Genomic DNA, 14,065 nt, shown 5'->3' with positions numbered 1-14,065 from the left:
AATGCGAATAGCCAAGAATGTGGCTTCAAAATTCCACTTCTGAAAGCTGTAAGAGAAAAACGAGCGACTAGACCGCGAGTCTTTTGCTTAATTGGCCTATGAAATCTCATTGATTGTTTGCAACTAGATTACAGGGTATTATGCGGCACAAGATGCCAAATATAGTATAAAACAGACAAAGATAAATTTTTCTCCTTTTTACTTTCTCCCTCAAATAGAAAAATTGAGATCTCTATTGCAATACGTACATGCGAAAATTATCTTCTGCTTCAATTTACGCTACCGCAGGCATACACGTGCAGAAATCTTCAAACGTACTTATTTTTCCATATTAGGTTTTTGAGCTCAATTTTAAAGGTTCACAGTAATTTTTTCTATTTTATTCTAGAGCGGAGGATACGCCTCTGAACAGAAGGAAATATTTTTTTACTCATAAGAACACAGACGCAAATAAAACTTTTATATAAAGCATAGTGTGACGTAATTGTGAGGATAGGGTAAATGAGATATAATTTCACAATTTTTTCTGTTAGGGATGAATTAGAGGATTTTCCAATTTTTATTTTTGAATGTTTAAATTTCAATTCTAGAAATGGATATTATAACTCTATGGAATCAATAAAAAGATTTAAAAAATATGTATATAAATTGGACGAATCCAGAATCTTCTTAACACGTGTTAGAGTAAAAAAAGATTGTAACGCGTATATGTCAAACGATATAAACTGTAAAATTTAATATAATACATACCGCAATCTGTCCGTAAATTGCGAGTGTTATATAGCAACGACGACTTTACTGGCAGCAAATGGATTTGTTATCTTGGTTCTAAAGAATGTAAAATGAATGTAGTTAGCGCTACGATCAATGGCTTGTAATGCTGGACTCGCATTGCATTCCTATTGCTGCATGCATGTTGGTTTCTATTTTACACTTTGATCGCAATATTATATATTTTCTAAAAGACCGTATTAGTATACAGAAAATTTTATAACATAAACTGCAGGTGAAAGTACACAAAAAGAAACGATTTTAATAATACCTGGACAGTGGAATTTGTTAATTTTTCAAGATACAAATTTTTTGAAGCTAAAGAAAATCTTGACGCTTGCCTGATTTCTGTTTGTCGCACGATTGCATACAATAACGGTTATCGAACTCGCGTATTGATTGGCGCGTTGCAGCGACTTATCATCGCATGTCGCTTTCCGCTAAAATGGAAACGCTGCCCGAAGGAGCCAGAGCCGGACAAGAGCAGCACGCGTAGATTCCGATTGGCGTGTGATCGGTTCATGCCTTCATGGCAAAACAATTACAAATCGTTCTCGTTTGGCGGTTCTGACGCGTGGGAAGCAACGGTCGGAAGAGAAAGAAAAGTCCTACGAGGATCTAGGATTCGCGTAAGAAAAACGCAGTGCGTTTTCGCGCCTCAATTAAACGCGTGTCGGCGTGTCGTTTACACGATTTGCGACGCGCATCAAGAAATTGCTCGTCTCTCTCTCTCTCGCGCTCTAACCTCTCCCCCTCTGTACTCCCCCCTCTTGGTGCGGACAAGCCGCGTTCGCGTCAGACATTCGTTTCAGGCGCGGAAAGTTTTTCCAGTACCGAGACGAAAATCGTGTGACGTGTTGGTGGTAGTAGTAAAGAAGAAAGCGGGAATAAAAGTCGCGCCGGCTCGTGCGCGCGACGCAAGATGAGCGGTAATAAATCGTAATTGTTGGAGTGAAAATAAAAAAGGCAGGCGGGAAGAAGACACGACGAAATGGCCACGACTGCGAACACGATCTTCTCGAGGATGCTGAAGACGTTGCGGGAAAACAACAACATCAAGGAAAAGCGCGAGGCGCTAACCTATATTTCCAGGTAAAGCATTACAAATTCGCTGACAAAATCGCCTCGCTTCACATGAGAAATAAGCAAGATCTAGTCTTCAGATTTAATGCAATCTGCTGCAATGGATTGCTACGTGAAAATATATAAATAAATAATCTGAAATCAGAAAACTTACGAAACGAATGTCACTATCAGAAAAGACGTCTCGGCTCTGTTATTGTATTCCAATTTACTTCGGACAGAAAACTATTGAAAATTTAATGACAAAGTGACACATTTAAAAAATACACAATAGTACAAAGCAGCCAATATCAATACTATTAATAATAGTACAATTGTTTATTAATATATATATAATTGTATATTAATTATTCTGAAGTTATAAAGTAGAGTTAAAATAAATAGAAATTGCTTGAATTCTATATATGAAATGTCAAAATAATCAAAATCTATCAATTATTTTTAATTTATTATTATCAATAATCATTAATAAAATTCATAATTAATGTATATGTCAACACTGCCAGCATCGCAATCCATTCAAATCTTTTCAAAGAAGATCTGGTTTAATGTAAAACTAGAAATAGGACAATGATATTACATATTATAAAATATTTTATAATACTATATAATAGTTGATTAGATTTAACCATCATACTTCTCATATACACATGTAGTACATTGAGCAGAAAGTCTATGCAGATTTTCCAGTTAACCCAATATGTGTCTATGTATGCGCATATGCACATACATCATTCAATAATAATGGAAAATTTTCAATATTTGCTTCACAGTCAAGCCAAAAAGTTAGAGGCAAGTGGCACTATCAAGGAGGAACGCTATAAAGAATTATGCAGGCTGGTAGTAGAAGCATTTACAAAAGACGAAGGAAGCATGCAGTACGAAGCATTCGCAGCACTTAATGCTATTGTACAAGAGTTCAAGGCTCATTCCTTGCATCTTTTTGAATCAATGTTACAGACAGACAAGAGAACAAGGTTCGTAAAATTTTTTATTAAATCACACGTACACTCGGCACTTTACTATCGTACATAATATATTCGTGTTGCTTTGATTTTAGGTTAAAAATTCTTAAACTATTGGAAGTGGTAGAAGACAATGCTATTTCTGCAGCTGCCAACGATGGACAAGCCTTAAACTTTTTTAAGGATAGTATGCACAGTGTGCAACCTACTTCGATGGAATGGATAACGCCAACAGCGTGCATAGATAACTTACATATGTTAACGAAGATTGAGCAACAAGCCTTGTCCGACGAACAGAAATTGGACGAAGACATATATAATCACTCGCTTGCTCTTCTGAGAAGATTGTACAAAATTGCTGCGATAACAGTCGATCAAAATATTCAGAGGGTATAAACATTCATTATAAACGTGTTAACAAATACTACGTTCGAAATTATGGTTAGAATTGGGAATGATATTTTCGTGTTTCAGTTTGATAATTTGCTGATGGACAAGATTGTAACGTTGGCATACATGGGACACAAACGTCAACGTAATCCTGCTATAAAAGTCTTGCAGCAGGCCGTGGCGACCAATTCGTCGGCGCGCATTCGTAAGGATTACTCCGACCTGTGGTTGCAGTATAAAACCAATTTGCAATCGATATATTGCAAGCGCATGTTGTTATTGGTAACAGCGTGCGAGCCAGACTGGTCTGTTCAGTGGAATACTACTATTCAGTTTCTCGGTACAGATCTTCATCGTGGTGCTAGTCTCATAAATAACTTACTGAGCGTTGAAGAGAAGGCCTTCAAGTCTACCGATCCTATTATACGCAGGTAAAATTGCAGCCTTGTGATTGCATCTCCAGTTCCTGTTCTCTATCAGAAAAGAAACTAATAAAAAAATCTTGTTCTTCAAATTGCAGGCAGGCTTTCCTATCGTGGAAATTGCTGATTGACAATTTTGCCCTAGACCACCAAGAACTCGCTACTCCCCGGAGAATAAAATTGCTTTGTATTCCGTTAAACGCCAAGAACAGTAAAACTGAAATGATCGCGCTGACGAAGTTAGAAGTCTGGTGGCATTTAATTATAAAATTATACAAGGACATTGCGAAATTTGTTGCTCCCGTTATGACGCAATTTCTGAATTATTGCTTCGGACCGCTTGGAGATACGCCGTTACTTTCTTCGAAATTTGACGTTGTTGCCTCTCCGGCGAAAAGATTTTTTAAAACAAAAGTAGTTGCAGTGGACGCTTTGTATCAATTAATTGTCGCAAAGGAAGAGCTTTATTCGTTTGCTCCAATGTTGGAAGAAAGGCTCCCTCATCCCATAACTGACGCTGTCTTTCAAGAATGTTCAAAAAGCATTATTCATAGTGTAGGCGAGGCCCTACTCATTCTTGGCCAACTTACGGATCAGGAAATGAGAAACCGTTTTCAACTTGGTAAAATATTATGGACAAACCTGATGATATATATAAAAAATATAAAACTCAACACAAAGGTTACTATTATTTAACTTCGCTATTTTTGCGATACATGATATCTGCATATAGAAAAGATCTTGAAAATATCTTTTTTTTACATACTTTCTTTGCCTTGTTGTTGCAGGACCATCTATACAAAGATGTGATATTAGTTATAACTGAATTGGGAAATCACATAGATAAGCTCATGGTGAAAGATATGATTTGTAACGTAATTTTGCCGGATATTACTCATATTATTAAGAAAATCGAATTTCACGATAACGTTTTGCCGAAATTGGTATTGAAGCTTTTATCGTCTCCAGTACTCGACGAGATATCAAAGTAAATTTTAAATTAATTACCGATTTGTTTATTTATGTACCGTAAGCTGTATATAGCATTCATTATTTTTACATTACAGAGATCGTAGCTGCAATGAAGATATTAAGTGCCTTCTAGGATGGTGTATTAGCTCGCAATTAACGTATCCTTCAGGTGTGCTTGGGTTCCTGGAAAAAATAATGGAAAATCTGCAATCTGCAAACGATGCGCAGAAAAATATGTAAGTCCTAAAAATCTCCATCGTGCTATATTTAAATGTCTGATAATAAGTAATACGTATTACAGGATGATTCACGTAGAATTGTGGCCTACAATAGCAGAGGTATTAATGAAGTACTTAAAGAACATTCATAAAACCAATGGAAACGACGAGTATAATATAAAAACTGTAAAATCAGTTTTATCATTTCCATTTCAATATACGTGTCCGACAAGTTTTGAGGAGGTTCGCATATACTTTTTTTTTCTCGTGAACATTTTCTTAGCATGTAATTACTAGTCACACAATGGCATTCTTATGTATTAATTTTGCAGACGCAAAGCCAGGTCACGGCGTGGAAGGACTTGTACAAACAGTTTGAATCACAATCAGACGTCCTAAGTACGATAAAACCAAACGAAATCTTACTAGATACTGTAACTATGATGCGGGATTCACTAAACGCAAACAAAAATTGCTGTTCCCTCATCGTGAACTGCTTGGATACCTTATTAAGCACCATTAATTTTGAACACTTATTAGGTACGCAGTAAATTGTTGTACAGAAATTTGTCATATTAATTGAAAAAAACCATAGTAATATTTATGATATATCTTTGTATGTAATTCATGTTTCAGCTCAAGATGAGACTCCAGTCATTGTGCAACTAATACTAGACGCTGCAACATATTGTATTAATACGGGACAAAATCTTAATTCTGAGATAGCTCTGAAATCCTTGTCAACTATGCTCATCACCACATACAGACAGAATCCGCAAAAAGTAACGTCGTGTCTGAACGATTGTAAATCGGTAATTGAACTTGCACTCGCATCGCAAACAAAGGCACTTTTCAAAGAGGTACGTTGTCAATGGCGTTCTTCACTTACCCTAATTTGTATTATTATTCAACTATCTCTTTCTCTCTTTCACATACTTGTGATTCTGTTGTTGCTCACAGATTGCAAGCACGTGGGAAGTGATAGTCAGTATTTTCAAGGGACTCAACAGGCAGCTAAATCACAAAGTCTTGTCCTCGTATAAAGACTCTATCGTACTGGCCATGGATCATCCTAGTCCAGATATAAAATCTTTGGCGCAATCTATTTTTGAAGTTAAAGACAGCCTAGACGGGTCTGCTAAGCGTATTCTAAGTGAAATAGAAGAAACGTTAGAAAAATCGAAGTCAAAGTCTGACAGCAGTACGAAGAAGAAAACTGAGACGGGACAGACGAAGGAAGTGCGTATAGCTGGTAGTTTCTTGAGCAGGAAGTCGCCTAATGCGAAGCCAATATTTAAGCCGCCCGAGAAGAACGAGAAAAACACGCTTGTACTGCCTGAACCTGATTCGCAAGTAAATAACGTTTATTATTTTCCGCTACACACGCACCTTCTCCTTGTACTTGTCATCTCTTTTTATATCGATATATACTTGTTTGTAGGATTACGTATTCATAAAAACAGACCTGAAGTTTGACGTTAATCGATTGACCGAGCATCAGAAAGAGACCTTAAAGAAGAAGAGGGAGGATATACCGGCACTGTACAACGATCTTTCGCAATCGTCGTCACAGAACTCGCAAAACTTGCAGCAATGGTTTGATATTAAAACCAAGCATATTAACGAGTCGGAGAAAGTCAGTAGTAAGAAGAATGATTCTTCTGTAACGCAGAAGCCTGTCGATAATGAGGCTAACAAGGAAAATAAAATCGCCATTAAGCAGACAGCATTTTCGGATGTAGTGGATCACAAAATAGTTGATCATATGTATTGCAGCAAATTGGACGAAAATACCGCCGGCATTAAACAAGACGATAACTTGACGGACGAGGTCGAGAAAGAAAATTCCGACGACAAGCAAGAGGACGATGTGCCAAAAGACACGAATTTGACTCCGCATACGATGTCTCTCAATGAGCAGAATGATGCGCCGCATGAGAACGAGGATACAAATATTGAAAATCCAGCATCTGTTGTGAAAAAATTAAATTTTGAATCTCGCGAGGAGTTTCCCGAGGATAGGACGCACGAGCAACAATTGTCTCCATCGATGTTGGATAATGTTAAACGACGGCATCGTAATAGCTCGTCAAAATTAAGTTCACCATCGAAAAGCGATAAGACTGTGGAAGGCCAAACAGAACCAATTACGACAAATGCGCAAAGGACGTTGAGAGTGAAGGCCACCCAGGGAAAATCTGACACAAGTGACAAACGAAAGCCGAATGATGATACAGATTTCAAGGAGGGTTCTAGCGAAAATAAGAAGAGTATGAAACGTAAATACATGTCGGATATTGAATCGGACCAAGTGATGCAACGTCGAAAGCGAAAACTGATTTCGTCCAATAAAAATCTTAATGACGACGACGGTGAAACATCACGAGGTAGTAATGTATTCTCGGATATAGACATGGATAGCATCAGTCAACGCACGAGAAACGAAATATCTCGCTTGAAGATCGATATGGTGTTCGATTGTCATTCAGTGAATCGCCGTCGAGCGAAGCATTCGGACGAAAATGAGAAAGAAGCATCGGTGCATGCATTAAGGAAACACGGGACACCGGACACGAAGAGTGTCAAACTGAAATCTGCGGATGTGAAATCTGCAGAAGGGTCAAAAAGATTTTCGAAAACGACGGAGAAGAGTACGAAAGATGCGAGGGATGTGGACGATGCGGATCAAGGAACATTTAAGAGGCGGAGTAGTAGCAGGAAAAATATGAAACCAGAGTTTGATAACGCAGATGTTAATAAAGAAGCCAGAAAATTTAGTAACTTTACTGACAAAGCTTCTGAATTGAAAAATTCAGCGGACGCAGAAACGATACATCCGACATCCGTTCAAGCGGTACAAGATGCTGCTGTCACTAAAGTCCAAGTAGACGAAAAAGATAAAGTTGATAAAGACGATTTCAAATACAATTCAAGCGCCGAAAGTTCGGAACTTACCGAACCAAGCAAACAAAGTCAAGATGAGGTTGGAGATGTCGTCGAAAGTTCACAAACTTCTACCATCGGTTTAAAATTAGATAAAAAATGTGGTGAGAAACAATGCTTCATTAAGATCAACAAAATGACGAATGTTCACGCCACAAAAGTCTCTGACACGGTTGTTGAAAAACATAACGTACCTGAATCCACTCCCATGGATTATGGTGATAATGATGTACCTGATCCGTGCGATAGAGCTAAAAATAACGCAGAAATGGATGAAATGGAAGAAAACAAAGATAATGCAAACAAAACTTCAGTTCAGGAAACTGATAATTCTGATATAAAAGTCGTGATACCACCAGACAACCAGAAAATGATTGACAATTCGTCGTCCATGAAATCTGTGGGAATAATTAATTTTACCTCGCCGAAAAGCAGTACCAAGATGTCCAAATCGAAACCCTTCACGGGACGTGCTGCTCATATGCTGGGATTAGTTACGAAGCAATCGCGAATCGATGACGACAGTCCGATTATCGAGGATGAATTGCCAGCAAAGAAATTAAAAACTAAGGACGCGGAAAGTGAAACGTCAACGAGTAAAAAAATATCAATGGTCAAAGAGATAGATAAAATAGGTGGGCCTTCTGGTAGCCGGCAAGAGAAGATGTTCAGCAATATGAGATCGGCGGATTATTGTGCCTCATCAAGCCATGCGTTTACTACCTTGAAAAATGATGGGGAGAAGCTTTCGTTTAAATCAGACAAGAGTATGTCTGATCATTTATCAATGGAAGCTTCAACTGACAAAGAGAACGAGAGAAGTGTATCGCCTCTGCGCGAAAGAGACCATCTACCGATATTGGAATGGTCTAGCGCTAATCCACCATCATTGACCGCATCACCGAGCGCTAGTATTCTTAAACGATGTCGATCGAATATGTCGGAACCAGATTCAGATTCAACTCCTAACAAGGTACTTTCTGCAATTTATATTACTACATCTACGTGATGCTTAAAACAATATAAATATTTAAAACTAAACTTATGTTACATTTATATATATATATATATATATATATATATATACACACATATATTGTATTTGTATATTTTAATATTTTTTTCTTTGTTGAATTTACGAAATCTGTTTACGAAATGCATTTGTATATGTTTCTTGGATATGTTGCAGCGAAAACGAGTGAGCTTCGCTGATCCACCAGTGAAGGAAATCTTCTTTGACAATTCCGTTTCAGAATCTCCGCAAAAACCAAATAAGTGTCCTACTGTACGCGGTCCCACCTCGAGGAAAGATTCTCCGTTGCGATTAAAGCAGGCTAAATTTAAATATCCACCGATAGACGTCGAGAAAGTACTAATTGACAACGACACTCAAAACCAAAACGATACTGAAGCTGTTTCGAATACTGAGGAGAGTACTGAGAAGAGGGACGAATCATTGACAAAAATATCTGAAGCATCTTCGGAAACACTGAATATCAATGAGCAGACACATAACGATCACCTAGAGAATAACAATGTCGTTGAATCAGATTTGCGTGCGAGAATCAATATCGATGAAGATTTAGGATTGGCGCAAGAAATTGAGATAAGCATGGACTCGTCGGCTTCTGCGGAAGATCAACAGGTTTTACCTTCCGGAGAGGTAGAGAATTCTATCGACACTGTGTTAATAGACTGCATCGGAACAGTGGATTCCGAAACGCAACAAGACATCTTTGACGGGGCCGATACGAAAAACAATGTTACGCTGCTCGAGACGAACAACTATGATATTAACAGATCCATCCAAAATAATTCGGTAGATTCTATTAAGTTGAACGTAACCAATGACTCTGTGATAGAGGCTTTACCTACCAGAGGCGATAATGTGACGAGTCTAGAGGATACCGTAGATATCCAAAATATGACCGAGCTGAATTCCACTATGAATTCGGACGAGATATTCTGCGGGAAATTTATGCGCACCAGTACCGGCACGCACGGGACGGGAAACACGGCGGAACAGGACACTTTAACGGTGACGGATTCCGTATTCGCGAGCTTACCGCTGTCGCAAGACACTCAGGAGGCTGAGGAAAACGTAGAGCCGGATTACGAATTTCTCGACTCTACGCAGCCTATTTATCCGACGTTGTCGTCGTGCGTGGAACCCATCGATACCATCATCGAGCAGTTGACCTATCCCCCTTGGAAGCAAAATCTGCGCACGTACTTCACGACTACTAGCTTGTGCACGATCGGCGATCTTGCCCAACTGTCAGAACGCGAAGTTAACAGGCTTCCCATGAAGTGTAAATCGAAAACCAAATTTGTCAAGAAGGTGTTGCAACACTTTGAAAGCGTGCAAATCAAGCGCTTGGACGAGACGTCGGACACTAAAGTGGAACAGCCGCCTGCTGTGACGATGGACGAAACACAAACTGCATCAGCCGCTCCAGTATCTGTAATAATCGACGAATCTTTGAGTTGTAGCACGCCGCTTAACCAGTCTACCGTCGTAAAGATTCTCGATAATCCGCCGGAAGAGAAATCACCTACAGAGCATTTAGATAAAACCGACTCTATTGTCAGTGACATGAATATTTCCTCGGAACATGTGTACTCCAAAAATCCTGATCTATTAGCAGATATTTCTGGAGGGAATGAAGAAGAAGACGCGAGGGTATCAGTCGCTACTCGAAACCCACCTGGAACATCCACCGATGAGACTAAACCCACGTCTACTTCCCCATTATTCTCTAAAACTGAGTATGTAATCCTTTACGTTCTGTTTTATGAATTAATTTGAAATTTAGCAAACTTTAATATATAAATTTAATATATAAAAATAATAATAAAAATTATGTTTAGCGCAACTGCAAGCAAATCGGCGTCTTCAAGTGCCAGTATAAACGCATCGGAGAGCCTCGCTGAAGCCTCGAGTACGTACGAAGAACTTCACATTACTCACTCGTCTGTCGGTACTAGCACCGAGGACGATAGTTTCGTGACGCCAAGCGTTCAGAAAGTCACCAAGTCCGTGGAGTCTCAAATGGCACTTGATGAATTATTGGACGAAATCGACGTGAACCTCGTGTTGAAGAGCGCCGTTAGGAGATGCAGTCCCGAAACGCTGCTTACGCAGTATAAGGTAAATTCTTGCTTTCGCGTCAAGCTGATCACTTATCGCCCTTGCGTTGTCGAGTTAAGTAAGAAAGAAATTAATTTTCAGATAAAGATGAGTCATTTAAAGGAGACGGAACTGATCAAAGAGACTATCAGGCTGCTCGGTTTACAGAACAACAAGGTTAACGATACGTCGTTGAAAGCGGCCTGTTACGCGTGCGGCATCAATAAGGTGCTCACCAGATTACCGGACATCTTCAGCCACGACAAACAGTTTTTTAACAAGGTCCTCAAAGTGTACAGCAAAAAGCTCAACATAACCGACTGCCTAAATGTCTTCAATTACAATCAGTTGAAGAGCGCGATCTGCCAGATGTGCTCGTCGTCGCAACTCGTCGAGATACTGTCGGAGAAGCTGAAGCAGGAGGAACAGCAGGGTATCAAACAACCGATGACGGAATTGTCAAGTCTGGACGCGATGTTGCAGCGATTACCGATGGACGTGATCATCAGTCATACTGTGGCGAACGAGGAGCTGATACCGGCGCCGGTAGTCCTGGACATAGCCCTGCAGAACAATAGTTCGGACGACATAGCGCGGGCGTTGAATGCGCAGTCACCCTTCATGGCCAAAAGCGTCATGGACAAACTATGGACATCACAGTTTACGGTCGCGCATATCGAGAACGGCGACGTGCCCAAAGACAGCTTGCTCAGCATTTTTAAGAGTGTATGCTCCAAACTGACCGCGGAAGAGCTGTTGGACGCATATCACGAAGCCATGACTAGCAAGCTCAAGCTAAAAGAGGAAAAGAAATAAACCTGAAACTGAAGGTAGAAATTGCAATTGCAATGTCAAGTCAAATAATAATGCGACTGATGTTTAGTACTGATATATATTTTTCTCAAGAAATCACTTTGTTCACCTCCATTCGTTTATTCTCTATTGTAATTCGTTCGTTATTCACCTTTAAAAGTTGTGAGTCTTTGACGGGCTCTTTTCATTGCATAGTCCGTACATAATGGCCTCTCCGTTGTCTTTGTTTTCTGTTGTAATTGTTACCACTGATAGGTTCATTAAAGCTTAGCTGGACTTATTCATCATGTTATTCATCAACTTTGTTAGACGAGTTGTATGCCATAAATATTTACACATTTACCATAATTGTAGCACGTTCATGCATTAGGTATTACATCTAAAGACGTAATTATTTTTTAATTAATTGCACTATGTTGCAATACTTGTATATATATATCCCCATATGGAGAAAAGCTTTTTACCACTTTGATTTAGATGTATTAAAAGCATCTTAATTACAAAGCAAATAAAGAAAGGAAAGGAAAAAAGTATGTATAAATACAGGATATAATGTGTAGTCTTTGCATTTTCATACTTTGTTGAATTTACATCACAATTTTGCAATTTTGTCAAATATTGGTGCTCTAAAATTAATCTGTTCTCGATGTTTTCATTCCATAATTATTTTTATGTACACAACCTCGACGTAATAACATAAAAGTTTAAAAAATAATTATAAACAATCTAATTAAATCTAATTTTCTTAAATTGAACTCATTAAAACTGTGAAAATTTTGAACAGTGTATCATGTCTATCATGTTACTTCGAGCAAATACGGAGATTGCTATTACAAATAAGTATTCGGTAAGACCAAACGCGCAATTATCAGTAATTATTTATTTTTTTTAATGATATGAATTTTTTTCATTTATTAAATATGTGCGATACGAGATTAGAGTGTCTCTTATCTTCAATCTGGATAGTTCCTTATTCACCTTATCCCATCATGATTTCTTTTACTTTCTCTACTATTTTTATTAAATAGTATGTTAACTAATTAGTATATATCATAATGCATGTTTAATTTCGTTAATAAACATTTATATCATTCAAGAAATTCATAATTTTCAATAAAATTCTATTTTAAATTAGTTAAATGATTTTAAATATACTTAAATTCTCGTTTATTTTTTTTATGGTTATAATAAGAGAAACATTCTGTATAATATCTTTTACTGTTCAACATTTTTCATCCTTATTACATTATTAAGATTTTACGTTTGTATATGTTTGATTCATATGACCGTATGATACTACTATGACAAACAATTATTCGTGAATTGCACGAAAATGTATCTTTAAAGATTATTATAACGTAATATCACAAAGTAACGTCTTTCGAAAATTGAATGAAATATCGCTGCAAACTTGCACACGAAACCACATCAATTATTCAGTCTTTTAGTTTAGGTATGTATTATTGTAAATATAGATGTATGTGTATGTATGTCATTCACCATGATGGAATCACAATGATCAATATAATATTCATTGATTAATACGCTTCTTTGTCTATTTGCACTTGTTTTTAAATATACCTGATGCATTTTTCTGTTACATTTGCTTGTACTAGTTGAATTAAAGGTCTGGAAAATCTTTAAATGCGAAAACTAGTAAAGACAAATTACCAATTTGTACAAGGCCAGTAATGCATATAGATTTCTCCGAGTAAAGATATAAAAAACTGTATCTTGTAGCTTTAGTTGTATCCGTGATTAATATACACAGCTTTAATTATTCATTATAATAGTTGTACTGATATCGGAGTAAATTAATATAAAAAATGACAATGGATATACAGTAAGTTCTTCAAGAGTTTCCTCGCTATGATAAATAATAATCATGGAAAATTGTATGCATGTATAATGTAAAATGTCCTGCAACAATAAACTGATATTTTATACAAATTCAGTTGGAAGGTCTCTTCTCGACTTCATTCTTGTCAGTAATTAATTAACTTGTAAAATTTGTTTGAGCTATTTTTTTGCATTCATATTTTACGGTTTCTAGTATCTATTAAAGCGTGATCTTTTTTTCACACTTTCATTATTTTTTTCTATTTGGTGATCGAGCTATAAAAAATGATTGAGCCTACTTGCTTCCTGTTTATTTCATATTCGAGATATCGATCTCACGACACTCGTGTGACAAATATACGGTCAATTATAGCGGTAAGTCTAGATTCCCAAAAGGCTCTGTATCAAAATACGATACCACAGACGTCATAAGACTATGTGATCTCTCGGTTCTTATTGCAAGTCCCTCGGTTCACCTCACGTATAGCAACTTGTATATAATAAGAATTTCTATTCGCA

General features: G+C 37.5%; 1 protein-coding gene across 2 annotated transcripts; it reads left to right on the top strand.

The window, feature by feature from the left end:
* Positions 1-1,226: 1,226 nt before the first annotated feature.
* On the top strand, positions 1,227-13,249 carry LOC105277327 (telomere-associated protein RIF1). 2 transcript variants are annotated; one of them, XM_026972667.1, is made up of 15 exons: positions 1,227-1,863; positions 2,628-2,831; positions 2,915-3,209; positions 3,294-3,640; positions 3,730-4,312; positions 4,420-4,619; positions 4,699-4,839; positions 4,890-5,064; positions 5,154-5,361; positions 5,458-5,681; positions 5,782-6,174; positions 6,263-8,737; positions 8,954-10,533; positions 10,636-10,915; positions 10,997-13,249. In XM_026972667.1, the coding sequence occupies exons 1-15, from the start codon at positions 1,763-1,765 to the stop codon at positions 11,708-11,710; spliced, it is 7,920 nt and encodes a 2,639-aa protein (XP_026828468.1). In that variant the 5' UTR covers positions 1,227-1,762; the 3' UTR covers positions 11,711-13,249. The 2 variants fall into 2 exon arrangements, with proteins under 2 accessions (XP_026828468.1, XP_026828469.1); XM_026972668.1 differs by having other exon boundaries at positions 1,228-1,863; positions 4,905-5,064.
* The last annotated feature ends 816 nt before the right edge of the window (positions 13,250-14,065 follow it).

Source organism: Ooceraea biroi, chromosome 9 (assembly GCF_003672135.1).
Source record: "Ooceraea biroi isolate clonal line C1 chromosome 9, Obir_v5.4, whole genome shotgun sequence".
Lineage (NCBI taxonomy): Eukaryota > Metazoa > Arthropoda > Insecta > Hymenoptera > Formicidae > Ooceraea > Ooceraea biroi.
Note: the sequence above shows the minus strand (reverse complement) of the source record. Positions and strands in the feature narration are given on the sequence as shown.